This window comes from Barbus barbus (genome assembly GCF_936440315.1).
Source record: "Barbus barbus genome assembly, chromosome: 47".
In the NCBI taxonomy this organism is placed as follows: domain Eukaryota; kingdom Metazoa; phylum Chordata; class Actinopteri; order Cypriniformes; family Cyprinidae; genus Barbus; species Barbus barbus.
This window is the reverse complement of record NC_136725.1, coordinates 6,828,539-6,852,018: the sequence shown is the minus strand read 5'-3', so window position 1 is coordinate 6,852,018 and position 23,480 is coordinate 6,828,539. Positions and strand designations below refer to the sequence as shown.

The 23,480-nt window shown below is 36.2% G+C and overlaps 2 protein-coding genes and 1 pseudogene across 3 annotated transcripts; 2 read left to right on the top strand and 1 right to left on the bottom strand.

The window, feature by feature from the left end:
• The first annotated feature begins 2,193 nt into the window (after positions 1 to 2,193).
• On the top strand, positions 2,194 to 4,185 carry LOC306865921 (activated RNA polymerase II transcriptional coactivator p15-like). The gene is made up of 5 exons (XM_079410774.1): positions 2,194 to 2,317; positions 2,770 to 2,839; positions 3,047 to 3,166; positions 3,279 to 3,387; positions 3,733 to 4,185. Exons 2-5 carry the CDS (start codon positions 2,771 to 2,773, stop codon positions 3,810 to 3,812), a joined length of 378 nt encoding a protein of 125 aa, XP_079266900.1. The 5' UTR covers positions 2,194 to 2,317; position 2,770; the 3' UTR covers positions 3,813 to 4,185.
• A 2,591-nt stretch (positions 4,186 to 6,776) lies between these two features.
• LOC306865920 (proline-serine-threonine phosphatase-interacting protein 2-like) lies at positions 6,777 to 17,113 on the top strand. The gene is made up of 15 exons (XM_079410773.1): positions 6,777 to 6,884; positions 7,578 to 7,678; positions 8,210 to 8,284; positions 8,942 to 8,976; positions 9,058 to 9,164; positions 9,787 to 9,849; positions 10,466 to 10,564; positions 12,585 to 12,630; positions 13,773 to 13,852; positions 14,196 to 14,294; positions 14,369 to 14,465; positions 15,601 to 15,673; positions 15,750 to 15,784; positions 15,875 to 15,945; positions 16,106 to 17,113. Exons 1-14 carry the CDS (start codon positions 6,852 to 6,854, stop codon positions 15,928 to 15,930), a joined length of 999 nt encoding a protein of 332 aa, XP_079266899.1. The 5' UTR covers positions 6,777 to 6,851; the 3' UTR covers positions 15,931 to 15,945; positions 16,106 to 17,113.
• A 354-nt stretch (positions 17,114 to 17,467) lies between these two features.
• On the bottom strand, positions 17,468 to 21,497 carry LOC306865828 (multicilin-like; annotated as a pseudogene). Its single transcript has 3 exons — positions 21,462 to 21,497; positions 21,198 to 21,313; positions 17,468 to 18,102 (listed from the first exon to the last, which is right to left on the bottom strand). The product of its transcript is annotated as a multicilin-like (transcript).
• Positions 21,498 to 23,480: the final 1,983 nt, after the last annotated feature.

The following is a 23,480-nucleotide window of genomic DNA, read 5'->3' as shown; positions in this document are numbered from 1 at the left end:
TTTTGTCGTGTCCGGTGTAGACATGGTGTAAAGATATAGACCTTTTTATGTGATGGCCATATAAATAGTAGGGTTGTCTGTGGTTTCGGAAATTTGCTGTGGGGTGTATGATGGCCCAGATGAGTGTGAGATTTCCTGGCCTAAAATTGTGTCCCAGTGCGCCACTGAATGAGTCCTACAGCCCTGGTGCATGTTACATTTGCCATCTATGACAGCTATTTTCTGATAGTTATAAGTGCTGAGTCACAGCTTTCTATCTTGTCATTGTGTGCACTTTTCAGGGAACTGATGTTATGTCAGATAGGTTTTGCAACATAGGTCAGAATTTACCCAGATTAATGGAACTGAATGAACGTTAAAAGGTGATTCTGATTCAATGTCAATAAAAAAAAGAAAAGAATATTAATTTGATTAGGACAGTATATAGAGTAACAGGAAGTAAATTGGTAGCGTAAGGGGACAGGATCAGGAAAGTGCTCAAGACGCAGGTTAACCAAAGCACTGACCACGATGCTATCAGCTGCAAATCATGTTGTTGAATCAATGATGCACTACAATTTTAGTTCTACAATATGCTTGTTTAAATTACACTGAAAATACAACGGATTTGTAATGTTAACGGTAACACTTTACAATACGGGTGCACAAATATGCATTAAATAATGCTTTACAAGTGCACAGATAATCATGAGTTAATATATAACTCATGATGAATTAAACCATTTATTAATGATTACTGCATCAGCAACTAATGAACATTCGATATGATTCAAAGAAGTAATCAATAAATTGTCATTAGTTAAATATGTCATAAAGTATTAATTAATTAATAACTTATTTTATTAACTAATGAAGTAAATTCATATGTTAGTTACCACATTGGGTCGAAGCCATGCCTTTAAACTTCCAGTTGTCTGCTTTAATTAATCATTAGCTAATGATTTGCAAAGGTATCATTATGTTATGACTTTACTTGTTTAGGCACATAACCATTAACTAATTAAGTAATTATCTGTCACGAATTCGGTCTATGAACTTCCGTTCACTCACCACCAGAGGTCATTCTCTCACCACATTGACTCTTACACTACACTACTGTTGCACTTTACCCCCGGACTGCATTTCCCATCATCCATTGCACTGATCACAGCTGTCACCAATCTCACATTGCTGCAGTTTCTCCAGAGGTGGCTGCCATGCTGCAGAACCTTTTGAAGCAGCGGTGCTCGCTTCAGCTCCTTGCATGGTGGTGGCGCCCAACAATACTCTTTCAGCCCGTCATGTCATGGTCGAAGGAGCCGTAAATGAGCGTACTTGTCCTGAACTCTCCCTGTTTCCTAATGGTACTGCTGCAGAACCTCCAGAGGTGTCAGTGGTATCCATCTATGATCTCTCTGCCTGCCCTTTCACGGCTATGGAGGCCGTCTGTGATCTCCTGCCTTGCTCTGAACCGGCCATGGGGGCCTGTTATGAAATATTGTCCTGCCCCGACCCAACCGAGGAGGCTACCTCTGAACTCTCAGCTTTGTCTGTCACACCCAAGGATGCGGGCTGTGAAATTCCTGACTGTTTTGCAGCGCCTATTGGGGCCATTTGTGAATCCTCATCCCTGCCTGTATAAAGTACATCCTTAAATGTACTTTATAGTCTGTCAGAGAATATTAACAGAAAATCTTGAAAATCTTCTCTTTTTTATTGCTTTTAAACCAATAAAGCATTATGAAAGCATCCATCTTATCAGTGTTGTGTTTCTTTTGTGTTTTATTTGATTCAGTGGTTCTAAAACTGTGAGGCAGCAAAACATGAACAATTTGAATATGTTTTGTAAGTTTATGTCTTTACTGACATAATTTTTAAAGGATGTTATCAGTGAAGGATTTAAGGATTCAAACTTGTCTTTCTGCAGCTTCAAGAGAGCATACATCTTGCACATCTCAGTCACTTTCTATATGTAGCCATTTATCTTATTCATTGCAAATGTTATTATACAGACGCAAAAGCAATGTAAGATGACTGCTTCATAACATCCTCCTGTGTTCATCCTTATTTGTCATGCACAGAAGCAACTTGCTTTTTAACATTTAAAAATTGTCAATAAAAACAAAAATGAATGTTGCTTCATTACAACTTCCATAATAGCAGTTTAATTGAAGCGCTGAAAATGGATGCGCAAAACTACACTTCCCATAATCCAGTTCTTCAAGGGCGCTTCCGCAAGCGCGCGCTCTGCACAGGTTTTGCTGAAACGGATGTTCGCGCGCATCGAATGAGCTTCTGATTAAACTCTATTTACCCTACGTTTACCTTAAGACATCACGTAAGTCATTTGATACGTGCATCTGTTTATAATATTCCAGCACGACTATAATGTCCGCAGACATGTTGCAATAACAGGTCGTTTGATTGAAAGGAAACTGTTGGCAAATGGCCATCTTGCATACGTTCGGCCTTGTTGGTTGTTATACTAGTTATAAACGAGCGACGTCATTGATCCTTTTCTGTTTAAGATATGCATAACGCAACAAAATAAAGTGTAAGCATAGCTTCTTTGGAAAGGAAATACAATTTTTTATGTGTGTGTTGCAAACGCTTGTAGAGCATCACTGCAAAGCATGAGGATGCAATCATGCAACCATAAAATAGTTGTTGATTACCTGCACGAAGCAACATAGTCCTAAATGTATTAGTGCAAATTACATATATGCTTTTCACAACTGTATTTTGGCTTGGTTTGGTTTTTCATTCTAATTGCATTGTCGTCCTTTTCAGGATGCCAAAGTCGAAGGAAGTGTTGTCTTCTACCTCAGGCAGTGGCTCTGACAGTGAAGTTGAGACGAAGGTATAGAAATGAATATCCTCACATTACACTTTTATCCAATTGAAAGAAAAGCACATCACATCCAAGAGTATATACATATGCAAATTTGGACATTTATTGAGAATAACCACCCATTTTGTGTTGCCAGAACATTAGAAGTATTTTAATGTAAAATCCACAGTTTCTATGTTACTGGCTTTGTGTTTAATGTGACATTCTGTATTTCAGGCCAAGAGAAAGAGGCCAGCGACACCAGAAAAGCCATCAAAGAAACAAAAAAGTGGAGAAACCTCAAAAGTGTCATCTGCCTCTAAAAGCAGTAGCAGTAAAAATGACAATATGTTCCAGGTGAAGAGTGTTTTGAAAAAAAAAAGTATATGTTTAGCTTAATTTAATGCAGCTTAGCCCCACACAATTATATAACGTTTTATATTATATGTGTTGTTTCCTTTTTTTTAAGATAGGAAAGATGAGGTATGTGAGTGTTCGGGATTTCAAGGGAAAAGTGCTGATTGATATCCGGGAATACTGGATGGATCAAGAAGGTGAAATGAAACCAGGCCGGAAAGGTAGGTGCTACTCTTCCTGGGTTCAAATGTGACAGAAACACTTTATTTGAAGGTGTCTTACACCTGTACTTGCTATTATAGTAACCATAAATTATACATAATTACACCCACCCCTAAGCGTATAGTAAGTACATGTAGTTAAATAACATTACTCAGTATTTAAATGTATAATTGCAGTGTAACAGTATATTAATCACGATGATGTGAACAAATAATTAATTTGGATTGAATTGAATGTAATTGAGTTGCTAAAGCTCAAAACGTAAAAGAAAAATAAGAAACTTTTGCATATAAGTGAGCGGAGTATTTTATTTCTCAGAGTTCTGTTTGATGTGCTTATTACAGGTATTTCACTGAACCCAGAGCAGTGGAACCAACTAAAAGAGCAGATAAGTGAGATTGACGATGCCGTGAAGAGAATATAAGCCCTGCCTGCAATTCACTGGCAACCTGGATGCTTTTTTAAAATAGATTCTTGCTCTGCAATTCTGCTTATGTTGCCCTCCAAAGCCCAAACACAGTATCTACACCTTCTCTGAATTAGCCAAGAGACCTGTCATAAATTCGATAAATGTATAATTGCTACGTTTTTGCCTTTGTAGAGCGGCATGCTTCGCAAAGCCAATGTGGTGATCAGGATACTTTGTATGTATATTTTAGAATAGGTTTTATTGAAGTAGTTGTTCATTGTATGTGTCTTTTTATATTTGAGATTTTCATGGTTGGGGTGTTCAAAGGGGTTGGCTAGAGAGACGGGGTGTGAGTCTGTGCCCTTAATTTTGAATAAAGATGATAGACAAAACAAAGGATGTTTTGAGTTACAGGTTTCTTTCAAACAACCATAAAGGTACAAAAAAAATTACAAATTACTTTTATCCCTCCAGTTTAAAAGATGTTACAGTTTACTGCTATATGTATAGGCTGTTTTATTTTTTTGACAGCTATGTCCATTAAGAGCAGGTTAGATTATTTAATTAGGTTGTTTTAAATGTGATTTTAATATAACTTATTTTAAATAATTTGAATTTATTTTAAGGTCCCCTGGTTTAGAACCACTGGGCTATAGTGAGCAAAATATGTGGTTCACTGCAGCCATCTATTGGTTTAAACATCATAACAATCCAAAAGAAATGCATTAAGTGTTCATTACTAATCCTAACTCTAGTTCATGTAGTATTAAGTCTTATTTGATTATACTATTATGTAATTAATTATAAATTGTCGAGATACACCCCCCAGCCAGCAGATATTCTTTCTAAAGCTAAAGGCTGGAATTCTCTACTTGAATGCTACATGACTTCTCGACTTTGTGAAAATCTGAAGACATTTTAAAACATTAGGCATCATACACTTACCGAGTTTTTAAACAGTCACAGAGAAAACACTGGTCATCATACACTAAACAACTGAAGATCAAGCACTACCGGACTTTATAAAGTTTTCTGATCACAACAAACTCACGCAGAAACATTTGCCTTGTTTCTAGATATGAAAACGTGTTATAAAAAAAAAGGCTGACTCGATGGAATCAGAGTCTGAACCTAAAAAAAAAATGGAGTTTGTGACCATTATACACTATGCAATTTCCTATGATATTTGTCAGCTCAAATCTGCAGCCTGGCCCTGATTTGTGGCAACCAGCACCAAATTGTTGAGATTGTGAATTAGGGGAAAATCGGGGCAAAAATTGTATACTGATTCCAGCCTTAAACGTTCCAGCTGTGAGTCTGGTGTTATGCCAACTTTTTTACTTTTCAAAAAAGTAACGCGAGTGTGAACATACTGTAGTTCTAGACTAAATGTTAATGTGCATTAATTCATCCCACTCGCAAAAAACAGATTTAGTATTCATCAAAATGAATTAATACAGTGAAATGCAAACTCAGAATATGATGCAAACCTGCAATAATTAAATATATTAACACAAATGTATCTAATCCCATTTTATTAACCAATGTCTTTGCTGCTGACCTTTGAAGATCCAGTTCAACCATACTTACAAGCAAAAATGACTTTAGATAAACTAACAATTGTGCTTCATTGTTTTTTTTTATTGCTGAAGAGTGTTGAACCTTCTTCTGCTTTATACTGTACAGACGTGAAATTACTTTTCCTTCAGCCTGAGGTTTATTCATTACACTTTTTGGTGTGAAAGGGCTTTTACATTTGCTATAATTAGAACTTCTTGTATTATAAACAATCAAGCCCTCCTCATATTTAAAAAATAACGCAAAAGTAACATAACGCAATACTTTCCATAAAAAGTAGCTAAATAACGTAATTAGTTACATTTTTAGGGAGTAACGCAATATTGTAATGCATTACTTTTAAAAGTAACTTTCCCCAACACTGGTATTCAGGGGGTCACCATACAATCTTAAATACAGAACCTTCTCAGAGACCACTGGGGAATTTATTTCTTTTATTATGTGGTGTGCACCAAAGGTCTATTTTAGGCCCTTTTCATTTTTCATCCTTTGGGTGCATTTTAAAGATATAAACCCCCGATTTCACAGAAGGCTTAAGGCTAGTCCTAGACTAAAATCTAAGTCTGAGCTGTTTCAACTAAAAGAAACTTGCACTGATTGATCTTAAAACATATCAGTGCCTTTGTTTTGTCCCAAGATCCGTAATGTTTTTTTTTTCTAAGCACGTTTATAAAAATTTCTTAAATTTCCTAATTGAACTATGATTTAATCCTGGCTTAGTCTAAACATCGTCTGTGAAACCGGGCCATAGTATATCCTACCACTGCTATGCTGACAATACAAAATTTTATATTCCAGCAAAAACCGATAATGGTTCTTTCATCTGAGATCAACTGCGAAATTAAAACAGGTTTTGTCCCTGAATTTTGGATACAGTAATGCACATACTTACAACATCACGCCTAGACTACTGTAATACCCCTATATTGTGGCCTGCTTGAAACTATAATTGCTCGCTTGCAAATTGTCCAAAATGCTGCAGAGACGTCCTACTGCCACAAAAAAGGATCACATTTCTCTCATTCTTACATTGAGAATTTTATATTCATTCTGACATTCATGCAGTAAGAAAAAAAGTGTTTTAAAGCGTATTGTTTCATAGAACATCACAGATATATTAAGAACAGTTGGGCCTGTAGATAGGAAGCATGTGTTAAGGGGCGTTTTCACCTATTATATTATATTAGCACAGGCCTAAGGACGTCCAGGTTATAACTTCATAAGAACTGTAACTTCACAGTTCAGTCACTTGGTGGTGGAAAAGTCCACTAAAGTTTGCGGCTGCGTTGTCTTTTAAAGCAACTTTCGCTCTCTGGACAGACGTGAAAGATGCGCATTTAGGACCCTGAGGCGTATTATTTTTAGACTCGATGTGCAGCAGATCATCACCTCTGTGTGAAATCAGTCACTACTTTATTACAGCCTGATACGGAACTTCACAGTCAGTTTCTGAGTGAGCAAACAGCATCCGACGCAATGAGAGAACAACATTTCAAGGATAATTTTTGGGTAAGGTTTTCGTATTTTGGGGGACATACAGTCAATTCTTAGTGAAAAATATAGCGGACATATTGTTTATTTGTATAATCCTAAATGATAATCAACTTTCTCTGATTTGATTTAAGTTTCACAAATAATTAAACCTTTTATTTTGAGCTCTTTTTTGAGCTTCTGTCACATGGGCTGATTTCCCTTAAGGGAAGTGTGGTCAACACATAATGTGTAGCCTTGTCGTCCATTAAACAACCCAAATAGTTCATTCTTATGAAGTAATATATTGTTAATGAAAAAAGAAGAAGCGTATCTCAATGGTCTGTCTCATGCTGAATTGTGTCTGCATGTTATTTGACTATTGGCCATGCCAGCCTGAGAAATCTGATACCTTATTAGGCAAAGCAGGCAATAAGGTGCAATTTAGTTTTGTTTTCATAGCCTTTATTTTGGGAGATATTTCATGTTGACTGTGGCTTTGGGTATGATGCTATGTCTGCCCCTCAGACTTATAAATTACAGAGACTGAGCTCTCATGGGTAATGATAGTCAACAGTCCAAACCACCATGTTTCTGAAGACTACAATGAGGAATTTTTGATACATGTGGCTCTATGTGGATTCCTGGCTTGTGCTTTCAGATTATATTATATTATATATATATTTTTGTTTTGTTGTTGTTGTTGTTGTCATTCTTCAATTGTGATATCAGAACACTGATATCATCAGCACAGCTGGATATGACAGCATCATCCAGCACTTGAATGATGGCAAGAGGACGTGCAAAGAAATCGAGGATTTCATGAAGGCCAGGTGAGAAGTCACAGCCATTACCACCTAGTTTGACACTTTTACCTCAAATTCTTGATGTTTTCACAGCTATACATTCTGGTAAACCCGGTGTGAATGCACTGTTGTTAGTGCATTCACATATAACGGAATAAATATTACAGTAACTGAAGTCTTTAAAAAAAGGGAAAAAATACCTCATGACGAGCATTGTTGCAAAATTTCCTGTTGTTGATGTGAAAATGATTTACAGTTATAATTTTTTCCAATGTGCTACTGTGTTAAATAAAAGAGTTACAGAAACAAAGACTAGAAGTTAAAGTCAACATGAAATTAAAATGGGCCATTTTACTTTCTTAAAGGGATATTTAACCAAACATTAAACTTCTGTCATTGTTTACTCACTAGTAACTTGTTCCAAACCTGTTTGAGTTTCTTTCTTCTGTCGAACATAAAGAAAATTTGATTTAATAACAAATACATTTCAGGCAAGCATAAATATGTCATTATGTACAAAAACATTGATGTAAAATATAAAAGCACACTTATTTTCAGAGCCACGATTGAAGAAAAATATGCCAAGGAGCTGCTGGGTTTGTCCAAGAAAGTGTGTGGACACAGTGAAATGAAGTAAGTACCGATGTATAATTACAATTATTACAGTTAATATAGCAGTTGTACTTTTACAAAATGCAAAGGATTGTAAAAGTACTTTATTATTTTGGGGTTCATTAGCAGTAAACCAAACTAAGGACATCAAATTGTGTGGTTCTAGTTGAGAGGTCTGCCATATTTTAAGCAGTCGGACTATAAAAAGAGGAACCTGAGCCAGATCAGAGACTTGGGCTGAGCCAATAAACAATAACCAAACAACCACAATTACAGTGTTTTAAAAACTCATTAACAAATGTATAGTAAGGCTGTATAACTGCACCTTGAGCAAGCATCTCTTATTATTGGTGTTCTTTATAGAGGTTAAATACTTTGATTTGTTTAGCCAGATGTTTCTTGAGTGAATATAACAAGTTATTGTGTTGTTCTGGTTGGATATTGATCCCCTTCAGAAGATTCATATTGATATACAGTATTTGAGTACAAACTTAAACAGTGTCTGGGTTGGTCACATGTTTGTAGATGGTTTGTGGTTAGTGCCTTTCCTCTTACTATAGGGTGAGGAGAAAAAAAAAGTTTAACTATACCAGTGACTGATGTCAGCAATTTTACAATGGTTTTATTGCACAAACTGGACGTTGGTTACTCATCAACGTTTTCTTTTTCTGTTTTTAGCACCCTGAAACGATCGCTTGACGTTTTCAAATTGCGTAAGTAAATACTGTCTGCAAACTTAAAGATTGCAGTTTATTGTTCTGTTACCCTACTTTATGTTCAAAATGTGTGTTTAGAAACAGAAAATGTCAGTTTGTCCCATCTGCATTTGGCCCAAAACATGAGGGAGGAAGCAAAGAAATTAGAAGACTTCAGAGAGAAACAGAAAGAGGCCAAGAAGAAGGTAAGGTGGACAAACAGCATTTAATACATTATTTACAGATCAAATTTGAAGTGTGTTGGAAGTGTGTCTTTCTTCATTACAACTGTCCCCAAACGGAAAGCATTTTCAAACTTTTCGTACCTGGAGATAGTTAGCATTCCTATTCATCTCATTGGATGATGATCAGCTGATGCTAGACCTCTTGGAAGTATGTGATTTGAAATCTGCCATCTTTGCTCATGGGTGTTCAGTTCTGGATGCAGTTGCGTATTTTCCCAATAATCTGAGGCGTAAATGAGACCAATTGCAAGGAAATGACAACACTGATTGGTGGCTGATCAGGAAATCCTGTACTATCTCAAATACTGCCAAAAAAATCTGCACTGGTAAATCTTCTACTGTAGTAGAATTAAATATTAGCAATATATTCTGTAGGTCTGCTATTGGTCAAATAAACAGGTAGCTCCGCCTGAAACTCACACCATTGGTTGAGCCTGTGTTGCTATGCTGCCTGGTCAGAATTCTCAAAACAAATAGCACATTGTTTCCATAGTGTGAGAGAGTGTTTACACTTTTCAGTTGAATCAACCTGCAAATGACAGTACATGATGTTAAATTGTGCTAAAAGTTGTGCTTTTTTCAGGTAGAACAGCATATGGATGCTCTTCATAAGCAGAAGGCCGCACAATATAAGAAAACAGCTGAGGTAAGTATGAAAGAGAGAGCAAAGTGTTTGTATATTGTTGTCACTGCTATTGCTATGTGGTTTAGCTGCCCACTTTTCTATGGTACCTTATTTCCTTTATGGGAAGTATATGTTCTCATTTAGTGGTAGGAGGGAAGTGAATAAGTGCACCTGATTTTAGCTGCACAAAATGGGAAGTGATCTGTGCTGAATGGCTTTGTTCATTAAAAAGACAACTTCTCATTCAAAATTAAATGAAGCATTCTTGAAAGTGGTGAATTCAGGTTGGTAAATAAACGGTTTCCCTTAAGTTTATTACCATCAAGGTGTCCCATGATCCATGAGTATTTACTAGTTAAGAACTGAAACTTTGTAGTACCACATGTGATGTTGCATACAATGCTTTCGTAGAAATAACCATTTATTTGACATAATTGTGTTTTTTAAATAATATTACATGTTTCCATATTTAGAATAATAGTAAAGAAAATATTAAATATCAGAAAGAGATTAATACTTATGAATGAATCTAGATTAAAGGTTAAATTGTAGGTTGAATGTAGAATTTAGGTAGGTTAAATTTATACATAAGTTGTATTGGGCACACTTTAAATGCCAATGGATATTTTTTTTTAAGGCGAAGAAGACTTATGAGCAAAAGTGTCGAGATAAAGAGGAAGCAGAACAAAACATGAACAGAAACGCCACCACTAGCAGTTCCAAGCAACAAGAAAAGGTACGTAAGTAAAATGATGCATCTGTTTTTTCTGTCCTATATGACCACTGCAAGAATCTTGCTTTCACTTACATTTTAGTGCATATATAGAAGCCTCTTTTCTTTTATGGTCTTCCTGCATTTTGCTTTTATCTGCACTTTTTACAGTGTTAGCAAGGTATCTCTGTATTGACGTTCTTCTGGTATCTCTGTATTGATGTTCCAAAAGTTGAACTGTTAAATATTAAACTTCTGTGAGAGATTGAGACTAAAGCAATTAACATGCAGACATTTTGTTGGTTTCATACTTTTTAAGAATTTTAAGATTACATTTGAAAAATTTCCCAATCACGTAGATGGATAAAATGTCAGTCCAAAAAATGGTACTGCCTTACACAAAGTGCATTTAAAACATGATTTAACATGTACTTATCCATAGACTACCACCGTTTTTACACCTGGAGACATTAAACACTCTTGTAAGGTATAGGTCACAAGAAAATGAAAATTCTCTCATCATTTTATGCACCCTCAAGTTGTTCCAAACTTGTATGAGCTTCTTTCTTCTGTTAAGCACAAAAGAAGATATTCTGAAGAATGTTGGTCACCAAGCAGTTGCCAATAACCATTGACTTCCAAAGCATGGAAAAAAAGATACTATGGATGTTAGTGGCTACTGTCAACTATTTGGTTACCAACATTCTTCAAAATATCTCCTTTTGTCTTGAGCAGATGGAGGAAACTCATACAGAGGGTGAGTAAATGACAGATTTTTTTGTGAACTATCCCTTTAAGCCATTGCTTTGTGTATGTGTGAGAGCGAGACAGATTAAGCATGTGTGAATTACCTGGGTTTGTGCTCAGTAGTGTTCTACTAATCTGTGTTCAACTACTTCAACAAATAAATAGTGCTAACATCTTGCTGCTAGGACATGTTGACCTTTTTAGTAGGGAAATTAATTGCTAAAGTTGCAGGTCAGTGCTGACAAGATCTGTATGTTCAAGTGTGTGTGGACGAGTGTGAAAACAGGAAAAAGAAACAGTGACTGCTTTTGGTAGATCATAAATGGTGGCTTGACTTTGGATAATTTGTTGTGTTTTAGAACTTTTATTTAGAATGTTGATTAAACTACTTGAGCAATAAAGCACAGATTCCAGCCAATCAAAATCAAGCATTCTAGAATGATATGGAAGAATCAAAATGTAACTGATGACACCATTGTGATATTTGCATATTCTATTCCATATTCCTTTCTTGCATCTGTTTTACCATTTTATATCATGAATACAAACAAAATGACAGATGGGATAGTTCACCCAAAAATGAAAATTCTGTCATTATTCACTCATCTTCAAGTTGTTCCAAACTATGGAAGTCAACAATTTAGTTACCGACATTCTTCAAAATATATTTTTTTGTGTTCAGCAGAAGACAGAAACTCATACAGGTTTGGAACAACTTGAGGGTGAGTAAATTATGACACAATTTTCAGTGAACAACCTTTGAAAATATACTGTAATGCTTACCTAAAACTGTAACATTATTCTTTCGCTGCCTAGCAAGCACTCGTATGTCCTTCAGGCAATTCAGATCTAGTTCTGTTTTGTGTGTTAGACATTATAGAAAATTATGTTTACTTAGAACACTTCCTTTTATAAATGGAGAGAATAGCAGAGATGAATTCAGGCCTAAATTCCATAGAGCTGTATCTCTTGAGAGGAGGAAAATGAGTTAGTACAGCAAAGCAGCATGCAAAACAAACCATGAAGGCCACAAATGGGTACAGATGACTGCCGGGGGATGTACAGCGCTGTGAATCATTGTAAAACATGGCAGCAGTGTTGGAAGTATTTGTAATCCCCTGAGGACAAGACTCTATAAATCTTTTGTAGCAAGTCAACTATCAGTCTTCATCTCTGTTTTAGAGAACAGGTAAAAAAGAGAGAAGAGCCGTTTAGCTGTTTGTATTATGTGCTTGTAAGATGTGAATGACTGAAGACACTCTGTTGTATAAATAATATCACTCTCTTATGCTTCAAGCTGTATGCCAAAACACAGCAAGCCAAGCAGACGGCAGAGGAAGCCGGTAAGAACGTCAGCAAATACACTAGTAACATCCTCACTTATAATATACTTTAACCAATGTATTGAATATTTGTGAGGATTCTGTTGGTAAAACTAAGAAATAAGAATTTTTAATTAGGCTAATTCCTCAATGTATAGGCCTAAGAGCATTAAGACAAATGAATGATGGATCTATATATCGTCAGGCAAATTAATCAGCTGATATTTGAAAACTGCTACTCAATCTACAGCGCAAAATGTACAGTTAGGTTAGTGTAGTCTGATACTTGAATGATTGAGTCTTATGAGTCGGTTCTATTTAGTGAGTCAAAAGCATACAGCTCAATAAGTGTAGCCTGATTCCCGAACGATTGAGTCTTATGAGGTGGTTCTTTTAGTGAATCAGCAACATACTGCAGAATCAGTGTAGTTAATGACTCTTATGTTGAGTCTTAATGCTTGTGTAGTTATAGGCTGGTTGTTCAGATGTCAATACGTGTAGTACCAGAAACACTTTATCAGTTTTTTGAAATTGGTTGTTAGGTATTAGGTGGGGTGGTGATGGCGCAGTGGATAGGACGCATGCCTTTGGTGTGAGAGACCCGGGTTTGAATCCACTGTGAGACACCAATGTGTCCCTGAGCAAGACACTTAACCCCTAGTTGCTCCAGAGGCGTGCGACCTCTGACATATATAGCAATTGTAAGTCGCTTTGGATAAAAGCGTCAGCTAAATGAATAAATGTAAATGTAAATTATCGGTATTGTTTAATATTTTTAAGGCCAATTATTGGACTGCATTTATGTCGCTTCTAAAAAATCTCATTTGGCAATGAGATTAATTTTTCCCCAAAAATTCTTTCCTCAAAAGATTTTTTTTTTTTTAAGAAATAGTTTATATGCCTATGTATTGTTATATTAGTGTCTATAAATGCACATTATTAAGTATCTTTTGCTTATTTTGTAAAACATTATAAAACACTGTTTTCTTGAAGCTGATTGAACCCCCCCCCCCAAATATTAAGATATTATTTCAATATTATCAAAAGACTGAAAAATATTGCGATTTTAATATTTAGCTGTATTGCCCAGCCATAAACACAACACAACTCTTCTATTTCAATGTCTAATTTTAATGTTCTTTGTTTGTTCGGTTCCATAATAGACAAGATATATAGTCAGAATGTGTCCTTGTTGGGGAAGATGAGAGAGGAGTGGCTGAACGAACATGTCAAAGCCTGCGAGGTGAGCTCTACGCCCCAGCCTGCATCACACACCCCAACACTGAGGATCGCTTTTTATAACAGATCGATGACAAATCATACATGCTCATGTCAGCTCATGTAAAGCCTGCATACCTCTTGAAAATGGGTTGTAAATGGCATTTCGTGTTGACTGTAAAACCATTAAAGGTCAAACAAATCTACTGAATTACACATAAAAAGCCTAAATTAAAACATGCTTCAACAAGTTGCTTTATATTTGGTGATTATTGACTGGCTGGTGTACTGAATGAGGAAAGACATATTATAGGGTTGTTATGATATTATGATTTTTCTACTTTGACATCTTGTGCATGTTACCACAGTTTTTTGAGAAACAGGAAGTGGAGAGGATCAGCACCCTGAGAAACGTTGTGTGGACCCATCTCAACCATCTCTCCCAGCAGTGTGTCGCCAGTGATGAGGTAACCTGACTGTTTGGCATCAGGTAGGACCCACATATGGAACTCGCCTCACCGTGTGTATCTGTGTTACGCAGCTCTACGAGGAAGTGAGGAAGTCACTGGAACAATGTAACATTCAAGAAGACATCGAGCATTTTGTCAACCTCAGAAGAACTGGAGACAAACCACCAGGTACTCTCAGCAGCAGGGTTTCACAACCACTCATAAGGTGTGGTCAAGTTTATGGCTGACATCCAGTCATTTCAAATGGAATCCATGCAGCTAATTTTGTACAAGGGTGAAAGATTTCCCAGTGCAGATTTCACATCCAGTTGGTCACATGAACCAACAGTTTTGACCAACAGAATGTTACTTGGTTTTGAAAGGGACATTTTGTGAGCTGTGCTTCATACATTGCAGTACTACTGAGAATGAATCTTTACTGTGCAAAATGTTCCAAAGTTTCTCTAATGCGAACACACATTTACCATGTTTTGTTATGTGAGCTTTTTAGCTCTAATTTGAATAGAAATTAAAATTCAGTTTATTTACTCACCCTCATAATGAAAAATGAGCATCATAAAAGCACCATAAATTAGTCCATATGATTTTGTCCATTGAAAATCACATTCATGATTCCACATGTTCCAAATTAATGCATTGTGTTTGATTACAAGAAATTGATATCAAACCCAGACCACTCTAAACTAAAATATGCTCATGCACAAATGGGATTTGAAGTGGTGGGGATAAAATGAAGCTAAAAAAATAAAATAAAAAAGCTATATCTTCTTAGGGGGTCATATGGTTTACTTATGCAGCGTTATTTTAGCATCGAGGTAATATTATAATTTTTAATAACACTTTTAATACAGATAATAGTTTTAATCAGTTTAATTTTCATATTTTCCATTTTCATTTTGACTTGAATGTTTTAGTTTTTTTTATGTTTGTCTAGTGTTTATTAATTTGATCCCATTTTTAAGTATTTTACTACATCAAGATAAACTAAATTAAAATGAGAAATGTAGCCTTGGCTTCTAGCTGAAATACAAAGTTTTTGCATTTTATTTTATTTCAGTTAATTTCATTTTAAGTAACAATTTTGTTTTATGGTTTTAATTTCAGTTTCAGTTTTACTTTCAGTTAACTATAATAACCCTGCTTTTATGCTGCCTTTTTGTCCTTATCAGAGCTTGCGGTCTGTTGTAAAAAAAAGAACGCGAGCGTGAACTTTCTCTTTGAGTTCCACTCAAATATGAGTTCGATGACATTTTATGTTTGGTCGAACTTTCCTGTAATGTTTATTAACCTGATCTTTCCTCAGCATCTGTTCCATATGAGAACTTCTACAATAATCAGAGATCAGCTCCCACTCGTTCACTTCCCACAGCTGGCAGGTGAGCCCTCACTCCTCACAGATGGCAAATTTAGCAAATTTACCATTCAACATATTATTCCTGTGTTTTATTTCAGGAGAGCAGCAGCACCTCCACCACCAACTGCAGAAAGTATGAAAATATTATATGCATATAGCAATGTGTTTATACGTTCTCTTCTGTATATTTATTCCCATTTCTTGTTGCATCTTTCATTCTCAGATGACCCTGTATACTCAAGTGTAGCAGAACCAGGATACAGCCTAATACGATACTAATAAGATCGTGACTCGGTAAGAATTCTAGCAGGAATGTAACCTTGACGTACAATTTACAAACAGTATAATATTAATGCTGGACCAAGTATTATACAGTTAATAATGTTGTTTATGAATCCCTGGAATGCTCCCTTGAGGAAATGGTGTTTAAGTTATTAATTTTTTACTTTTTCAGTCTTTGCAAGCCCTTCTGCTGCTCAATGGGAACATTGTGAAGGCATTTGTTACATTTTTCATCAAGGGTTGAAAAGCACATTGGGTACCTTATAATGCTGTTGCCAGCTTCCTCATACCATGTGGTTAGAATATATTGTAGCCTGGCATGTGTTTCCCTGTCTCTGTATAAAAACATTGTTAACTTGCTAACCTAAGATCCACCCATGCAAACACAGTGAGCTTTGACACTATTACATAGTCATAAAAAGTCAAATCGTGAAGTTCTCACTACACTGATAACATCAACAAACAATGTTGTATAAATATTTGTATTTTATTTACTGTAAAAAGATGTACAATTTTGCACCACTAGTGGCATCAAATGGAATTGCAGTGTGTTTGAACAGCCTTATTGGGCTCAGCCAATGGGGTGAGTTTGGAGGCAAGGCCACCCCTTTGGCCAACCAATGGAAAACAGAAAAGGACCAGTTCTTTTGTCGTTATTTTTTAAATTCAGTTTGGTGTAGCTAGTGGTTCAGAAATTACACACTTTGCTTTAAAATCAGCTTTTTATAAAGGCCACTAAAATATAATTTATTTCTAGTGTAAAATTCTACACACTGTCAATACAAAGTCCTGCATCACTGGATATATTGCTTCAATAAATGTACTGTATTTACGATTTGATCTCCTTGTCCTGTGATGAACTTTGTGGTATGTCAGCTTTATTTCTCTGTTGAGAAGTGTCTGTTTGAGTCGTGAATGGAAAACTGTTTCCAAGATGACTGCAGATTCTGAAGCGTGCAGCCAGTCGACATTTTGTTTCCTCACAAGGTCGCAGGAGCTGAGGAGCAGTCACATTTAAAACTTTTCAGTGAAAAGTTCTTAAAAGAACCATTTTGTCTCGGTGTGAAGAACTCTAAAGAACCTTTTACCACTATGAAGAACCTTTTGTGCACTGGAATGTTCCATGGATGTTAAAGGTTCTTCATGGAACCATTGATTCCAATAAAAAACCTTTAGTTTTAAGGGAGTTTAAAGGTTGACCAGTGGTGGGAATTCAAAAGCAGCCTTGCTCAAACAAGGACTTTTGTTGGTCTAAACCAGGGGTGTCAATCTCAGTTCCTGGAGGGCCGCAGCCCTGCAGAGTTTAGTTCCAACCCTGCTGCAACACACAAACCATGTAGTTTTCAATTGAGCCTGAAGGACTTGATTAGCTGGATCAGGTGTGTTTAATTAGGATTGGAGCTAAACTCTGCAGGGCTGTGGCCCTCCAGGAATTGAGTTTGACACCCCTGGTCTAAACTGAACTTTGTTCTTTTGATCTACATGGAATACTGTTGATTTTTCACAAATTCAACTCTTTGAATCATAAAGCTGTTCAGTGTGGAACCCAAAGGAATCTACAAGATCCACTTGGTGTGTGAAAGCCTTTCCATGTGGGAAAACCTTGGTCTTTACGGTACTGTGGTCCCTGATTGCGGTCTTAAAGCACACTTTTCCATCATCTCCACTCATGTTAAGATCAGATATGATAGATGGGGTTTGTGTAATCACTCGAAGCCCATGGAAAGCCCCAAATATGTTCACCCTTTGTGCGATCAACCCTCCAGAGGACATCTCAATCATTTGATTCTGGGTCAGGCCTGAATCTTCACTTAGTTGCTGAGGAGCCTGTTCATCCTGGTCCAGCTGGGCCTTCAGATGCTCCAAGTCTACATGTACAAGTTCATTTTCAAGCCTGGGCTGCTTGGAACTGGGCGGAAAGTTCAAGCTGGTGTCCTCAGCATCTTTGCAGAGAAGGTTATTCCAGCTAGACCACAGCTGCCGTTTGACCCCTGATGTTGGGCTTTGTTTGTCAGTGGTGCTGGAGTTAGTTAAAGCTGTGGATGATGGATCTGATGGCTCTTCCTGTGTCAGCAGAGAGATCCAGGAGTGTTCAGAAGAATGATCCTCTGTTGGCCTCACAGGAGTGCAGCGTGATACTGAGTCTCTCTGGAACGATGTTGTCACAGCCTAGTAGACAGGAAGTGGAACTGACAAACGGTCATTCGAGGGTGTGACAGTGAAAATGTGGAGGGCTTGCTGCCCTCTGGCTGCTGAAGTTTCACAGATATATGTGTAATTGAATATCAGTTTATAAAACAGATGATTTCTGAATAGTCAATTCAGCATTTATGCCACAATTATAATGTCAAAGACATAGTATCATTTATAATGCGAAACCTGCAAATAATTCCAATTTCATCCATAAACTGTTCAATATATACAAATATAATTTTTTAAAAGTTTATTATATATTTAATGAAATGAAATGCTGTTCACAATGCATTTTACTTAGCATTTAGGGTGAAACAGGATATTCAGTTAGAATAAATAGTTGGGAATTGATTGAATGGTGAAAGTGGGTGTTACATACTGTAAAGGGGCAAAGACAAACCTTTTTTCATTGGAATAACATGCACTGGTGAAGCATTCACAAGAATGTGTAGTAGGAAGGTAAATAACTTTACAATTTTTTTATAAAATTTTTATTCTATGCTGCATTTTTGCTGAATTTATGTTGCGATTACAAAGCCTAGAATTTTTTTTCATAATCATTGCAATCTATGGAAGCCTTTTGCTGTGATTATTTTTATTAATTTTTTTATAAAAAAGGTAATTGCAACTTTTTATCTCACAGTTCACTTTATTTTAACAATCCTGAGTTTATATCTCACAATTCTGACTTTTTTTCTCAGATACAAACTCTGAGAAAAAAAAAATAAAAAATCTGAGAAAAAGCCAGAGAGGTGAGTTGTGAGAGATAAATTTAGAATTGCAGGAAATAAATTATCGCAATTATGAGAATTCAGAAATGTGAGATAAAAAAGTCACAATTACCTCTTTTATTTTTTATTCATGGCAGAAACAATAAGTCACAACTGCAAGATGTAAATTCAAAAAAAGTTAATCTTGCAATACTTGTTCCTCCTCAGAATTAAAAGTTTATATCTGAGAAAAGTCAGAAGTGTGAAATATAAACTCAGATTTCTGACTTTTTATTGCTATTCTTAGATTAGATCTCACATTATTTTCTCAGATAAACATTTGCATGCAAGATATAAACACAAATTCAGACCTTTTCGGTATTTTTAATTCATGGCTGAAACAAAAAAAAGTCGCAATTGCAAGATGTAAATTTGGAATTGTAAGAAAAACATTAAAGTAACAAGTTTATAGGTCTCAATACTAATGTTTTTCCCAGAATTAGCAGAATTAGTTTATATCTGAGAAAAAAAGTCAGAAGTATGAGATATAAACTCAGTCCAGAGTTTATATCTCGAACTTCAGACTTTTCTCTCAGATAAAATATGCAATTATGAGAAAAAGTCAGTATTGCAACATACAGTCTTGGTCAGAATTATTTCAATTTTTTTAAATCACAAAAATCTAACCTTTCGTTGAACTAAAACAATTGAAAATAGGAAAAACTCATTATGAAATAAATGTTTTTCTCAAATACATGTTGGACACAATTATTGGTACCCCTAGAAATTCTTATGAGTAAAATATAGTATAAGTATATTCCCATTCATATTTACAATTTTGAGCACTCCAGGGTGATTATGAACATGAAATTATCCAGACATGGCTTCCTGTTTCATAGAAATATAAATAGGAGGGAAAACAAAGCTCAAATTCCCTTAATCATCATCCATCACAATGAGAAAAAACAAAGAATATATTTCTGATGTGCAGCAAAAGATAATTGAGCTTCACAAATTAGTGAAGTGGCTTTAAGAAAAGAGCTAGAGCAGTGAAAATTCCCATTTCCACCATCAGGGCAATAATTAAGAATTTACAATCAACATAAAACGTTATGAATCTTTCTGGAAGAGGACATGTGTCTATATCGTTCTAATGCTTGGTGAGGAGGAGAGTTTGAGTGGCTAAAGACTCTCCAAGGACCACAGCTGGAGAATTGCAGAAATTAGTTGAGTCTCGGGTCAGAAAACCTTAAAAAAAAAAAAGTCAAACAGGTCCTACATCACCACATGTTGTTTGGGAGGGTTTCAAGAAAAATTCTCCTAGCTCATCAAAAAACAAACTCCAGCATATTCAGTTGTCAGACACGACTGGAACTTCAAATGGGACTGGCTTCTATGGTCAGATGAAACTAAAAAATTAGCTTTTTAGCAGCAAACACTCAAGATGGGTTTGGTGAACACAGGGATAAAAAGTACCCCATGTGTAAAATGAAATATAATGCTGTATTTTTGATGTTGTGGGCCTATATTTCTGCCTGAGGTCCTGGACATCTTGTTTAGACACATGGCATCATGGATTCTATCAAATACCAACAGATAAAAAATCAACAAGTTACTGACTTGTCTAGAAATCTTATAATGGGCCATGTTTGGATCTTCCAACTGGACAATAATCCAAACACAAACCTCAAAAACAACACAAAATTGGGTCACTGAGCACAAAACCAACCTTCTGCTATTCCAGTCCTCTGACCTGAACCCTGTAGAAAATGAGTGAGGTGAACTGAAGAGAAGAAGCACCGTCATGAAGCTGGGAATCTGAAGGATCTGGAGAGATTCTGGATGAAGGAATGGTCTCTGATCTCTTGTCAGGTGTTCTCTAACCTCATCAGGTATTATAGGAGAACATTTAGAGCTGTTAAACTGGCAAATGGATGTTTCAAAAAGTATTGAATAAAAGGGTACCGTTAATTGTGTCCAATGTGTATTAGAGAAAAACATTTATTTCATAATGATATTTCCCCCATTTTAAATTCTTATTATCCAATGAAAGGTTAGATTTTTGTGATTTTTTTTTTAAATAAAAGATCAAAAGGATTAACAATGCAGATTCATTTTCCCAGCCTTCTTTGATCACATTTACCAAGGGTGCCAAAAATTCTGACCACGTCTGTATAAACTCAAGACTTCTTTGCTGAATATCACCATACTGACTTCTCAATTGCTAGTTTATATCTGAGAAAAATGTCACAATTACAGGATGTAAACTCAGAGTTGCAAGAAAAAGTGGCAACTGTACATTGTAATTAAAAGTAATTCTGATGTATTGTCTTGATTATTTTCTTGAAAAAATTGCTTTACATCTAGTATTGTGGCGTAATGTTCAGTCTGTTTAGCCAGATTTCTCAGCTGGGCATTTGTCTCCTTCAGGGCAGATATTTCCTTTTGCTTTTTTTTTTCCTGAGTGTGGCATGAAGCTGCAGAGAGAGAGACACATAGTTATTACTCAGTAACACAGTTAGTGAAGTATGTGAGCACTGGCATGGAGACATGAGATAATGCAATTCATGATATATAGTCAAACAAGTGCCCTCAAAACAGAATGAGCTCATTCAGTTTGCATACCCGAACAAGTGAAGAATCATTATCACGCTTATGCATTTTCATAAGAAACCATTTATCAGATGACATGCAGCAGAATCTGAATAGATTGCTCAGTTATTTGAATTACAAATATAAGTATGCACTGATGAACTGTGGTGTGACCAACACTTGCAAAGGCAAGATAATCATTTCTGAGTTACTAAGCAATATAACAAACAAAAATGAGAAGTGGTCGACAATTATGTCACGTAGGACATTTTTATGTAGAAATCAGCAGCTGCAGTGTGTGAATATTTTTACAGTTCTCTAAAATGTTTTTAACTTGTTTAATCCCGCAGGTTACATCTGTGAATGAGACCTGGATTTTGTATGTTAAAGCTATTTAATTCCAGTTTGAAAATTTGTCTTTGTTACATTAAATGAAAACAAAGTCAAATGTAAAAGAAATGTACATTAATTAATTTCTTTTCTACAAACAATTGGCTTTTAAAATATATTATGTAACTTTAGTGTTTGCAGCTTTGTAAATTTATCTGGGTATTGTTGAGAAAGAGAGCATGTTCTGATGCTGTAGTTTCCCGTGGTGGCCAAGAATAAACCACACTTTGACTAACTTCTTATAAGCTTTTTTTGAGAAGCCAAGCAGTTTCGGTTTCAAATTGGCCAATCCAAGGAGTAAAATTCATGTAGTCACTTATCTGAGGATGATGGGAATAAATGAGCCCATACTGAAGTGGGATATTTTGGCTGATTCTTGGGCTAGGGGCAATTTTGATTTCAAAAAAGGAAACATTGAAGGGGTCATGACATGAGAAACCAAATTTCCCTTGATCTTTTCACAAAGAAGAGGTCTATGTTTGCTAAATACGACCTGCAAGTTTCATAACTTAAAATGTCCTCATCATCAATTAAAAAGCATTTATGTAATAAATCTCAGAAAACAGCTCGTTTGGATCCTAGGTGCTAGGGTGACGTCACCTGGGCGCAGTCGTTTGCATAAACAGCGCCTCCAGAGAAAAACATCGACGAGTAGTCTTCTTCTCACCATAGGCCCAGCCTATAGGCCCAGGCTTGATCACAAAAGCAAATAGAAATTACAATCACTGCTGCTATCTCGTCTACACTGGATACAGTATAATATACAGATGTGTGTTCACTTTGACACAGTCCATGCACTTGAGTCAGTCACTCTCAGAAGTAAAGATGGGCATCTGTGAAAAAGTGCATAAAAAGATTGTGGAATACTTTAAAAACAATGTTACTCAATGTCAAATTGCAAAGGCTTTGCAAATCTCATCATCTACAGTGCATAACATCAAAAGATTCAGAGAAACTGGAGAAATCTCTGTGCGTAAGGGACAAGAACGAAGACCTTTGTTGGATTCCCATGGTCTTCAGGCCCTCAGACGACACTGCATCACTCATCGGCATGATTTTGTCATTGACATTACTAAATGGGCCCAGGAATACTTCCAGAAACCACTGTCTATAAACACAATCCGCCGTGCCATCTGCAGATGCCAACTAAAGCTCTATCATGCAAAAACGAAGCCATATGTGAACATGGTCCAGAAGCGCCATCGTGTCCTGCGGGCCAAGGCTCATTTAAAATGGACTCTTTCAAAGTGGAAAAATATTCTATGGTCAGACAAGTCCAAATTTGACATTCTTGTTGGAAATCACGGACGCCGTGTTCTCCGAGCTAAAGAGGAGGGAGAGTTTCCAGCGTGTCATCAACGTTCAGTTCAAAAGCCAGCATCTCTGATGGTATGAGGGTGCATAAGTGCATACGATATGGGCAGCTTGCATGTTTTGGAAGGCACTATGAATGCTGAAAAATATATAAAAGTTTTAGAGCAACATATGCTCCCCTCCAGACGACATGTATTTCAGCAGGACAATGCGAAACCACATACTGCAGCTATTACAACAGCATGGCTTCGTAGTAGAAGAGTCCTGGTACTGAATTGGCCTGCATGGTCCAGATCTTTCACTTATAGAGAACATTTGGCGCATCATTAAACGAAAAATATTTCAAAG

What these genes read in the sequence shown, in the direction of transcription:
- LOC306865921 (XM_079410774.1), top strand. Translation starts at nt 2,771, where the DNA reads ATGCCAAAGTCGAAGGAAGTGTTGTCTTCTACCTCAGGCAGTGGCTCT. An exon ending in ACAGTGAAGTTGAGACGAAG is followed by an intron (nt 2,840 to 3,046) that starts GTATAGAAATGA and finishes TCTGTATTTCAG; the next exon opens with GCCAAGAGAAAGAGGCCAGC. An exon ending in AATGAAACCAGGCCGGAAAG is followed by an intron (nt 3,388 to 3,732) that starts GTAGGTGCTACT and finishes TGCTTATTACAG; the next exon opens with GTATTTCACTGAACCCAGAG.
- LOC306865920 (XM_079410773.1), top strand. Translation starts at nt 6,852, where the DNA reads ATGAGAGAACAACATTTCAAGGATAATTTTTGG. An exon ending in GAGGATTTCATGAAGGCCAG is followed by an intron (nt 7,679 to 8,209) that starts GTGAGAAGTCAC and finishes ACTTATTTTCAG; the next exon opens with AGCCACGATTGAAGAAAAAT. An exon ending in GTTCCAAGCAACAAGAAAAG is followed by an intron (nt 10,565 to 12,584) that starts GTACGTAAGTAA and finishes TTATGCTTCAAG; the next exon opens with CTGTATGCCAAAACACAGCA.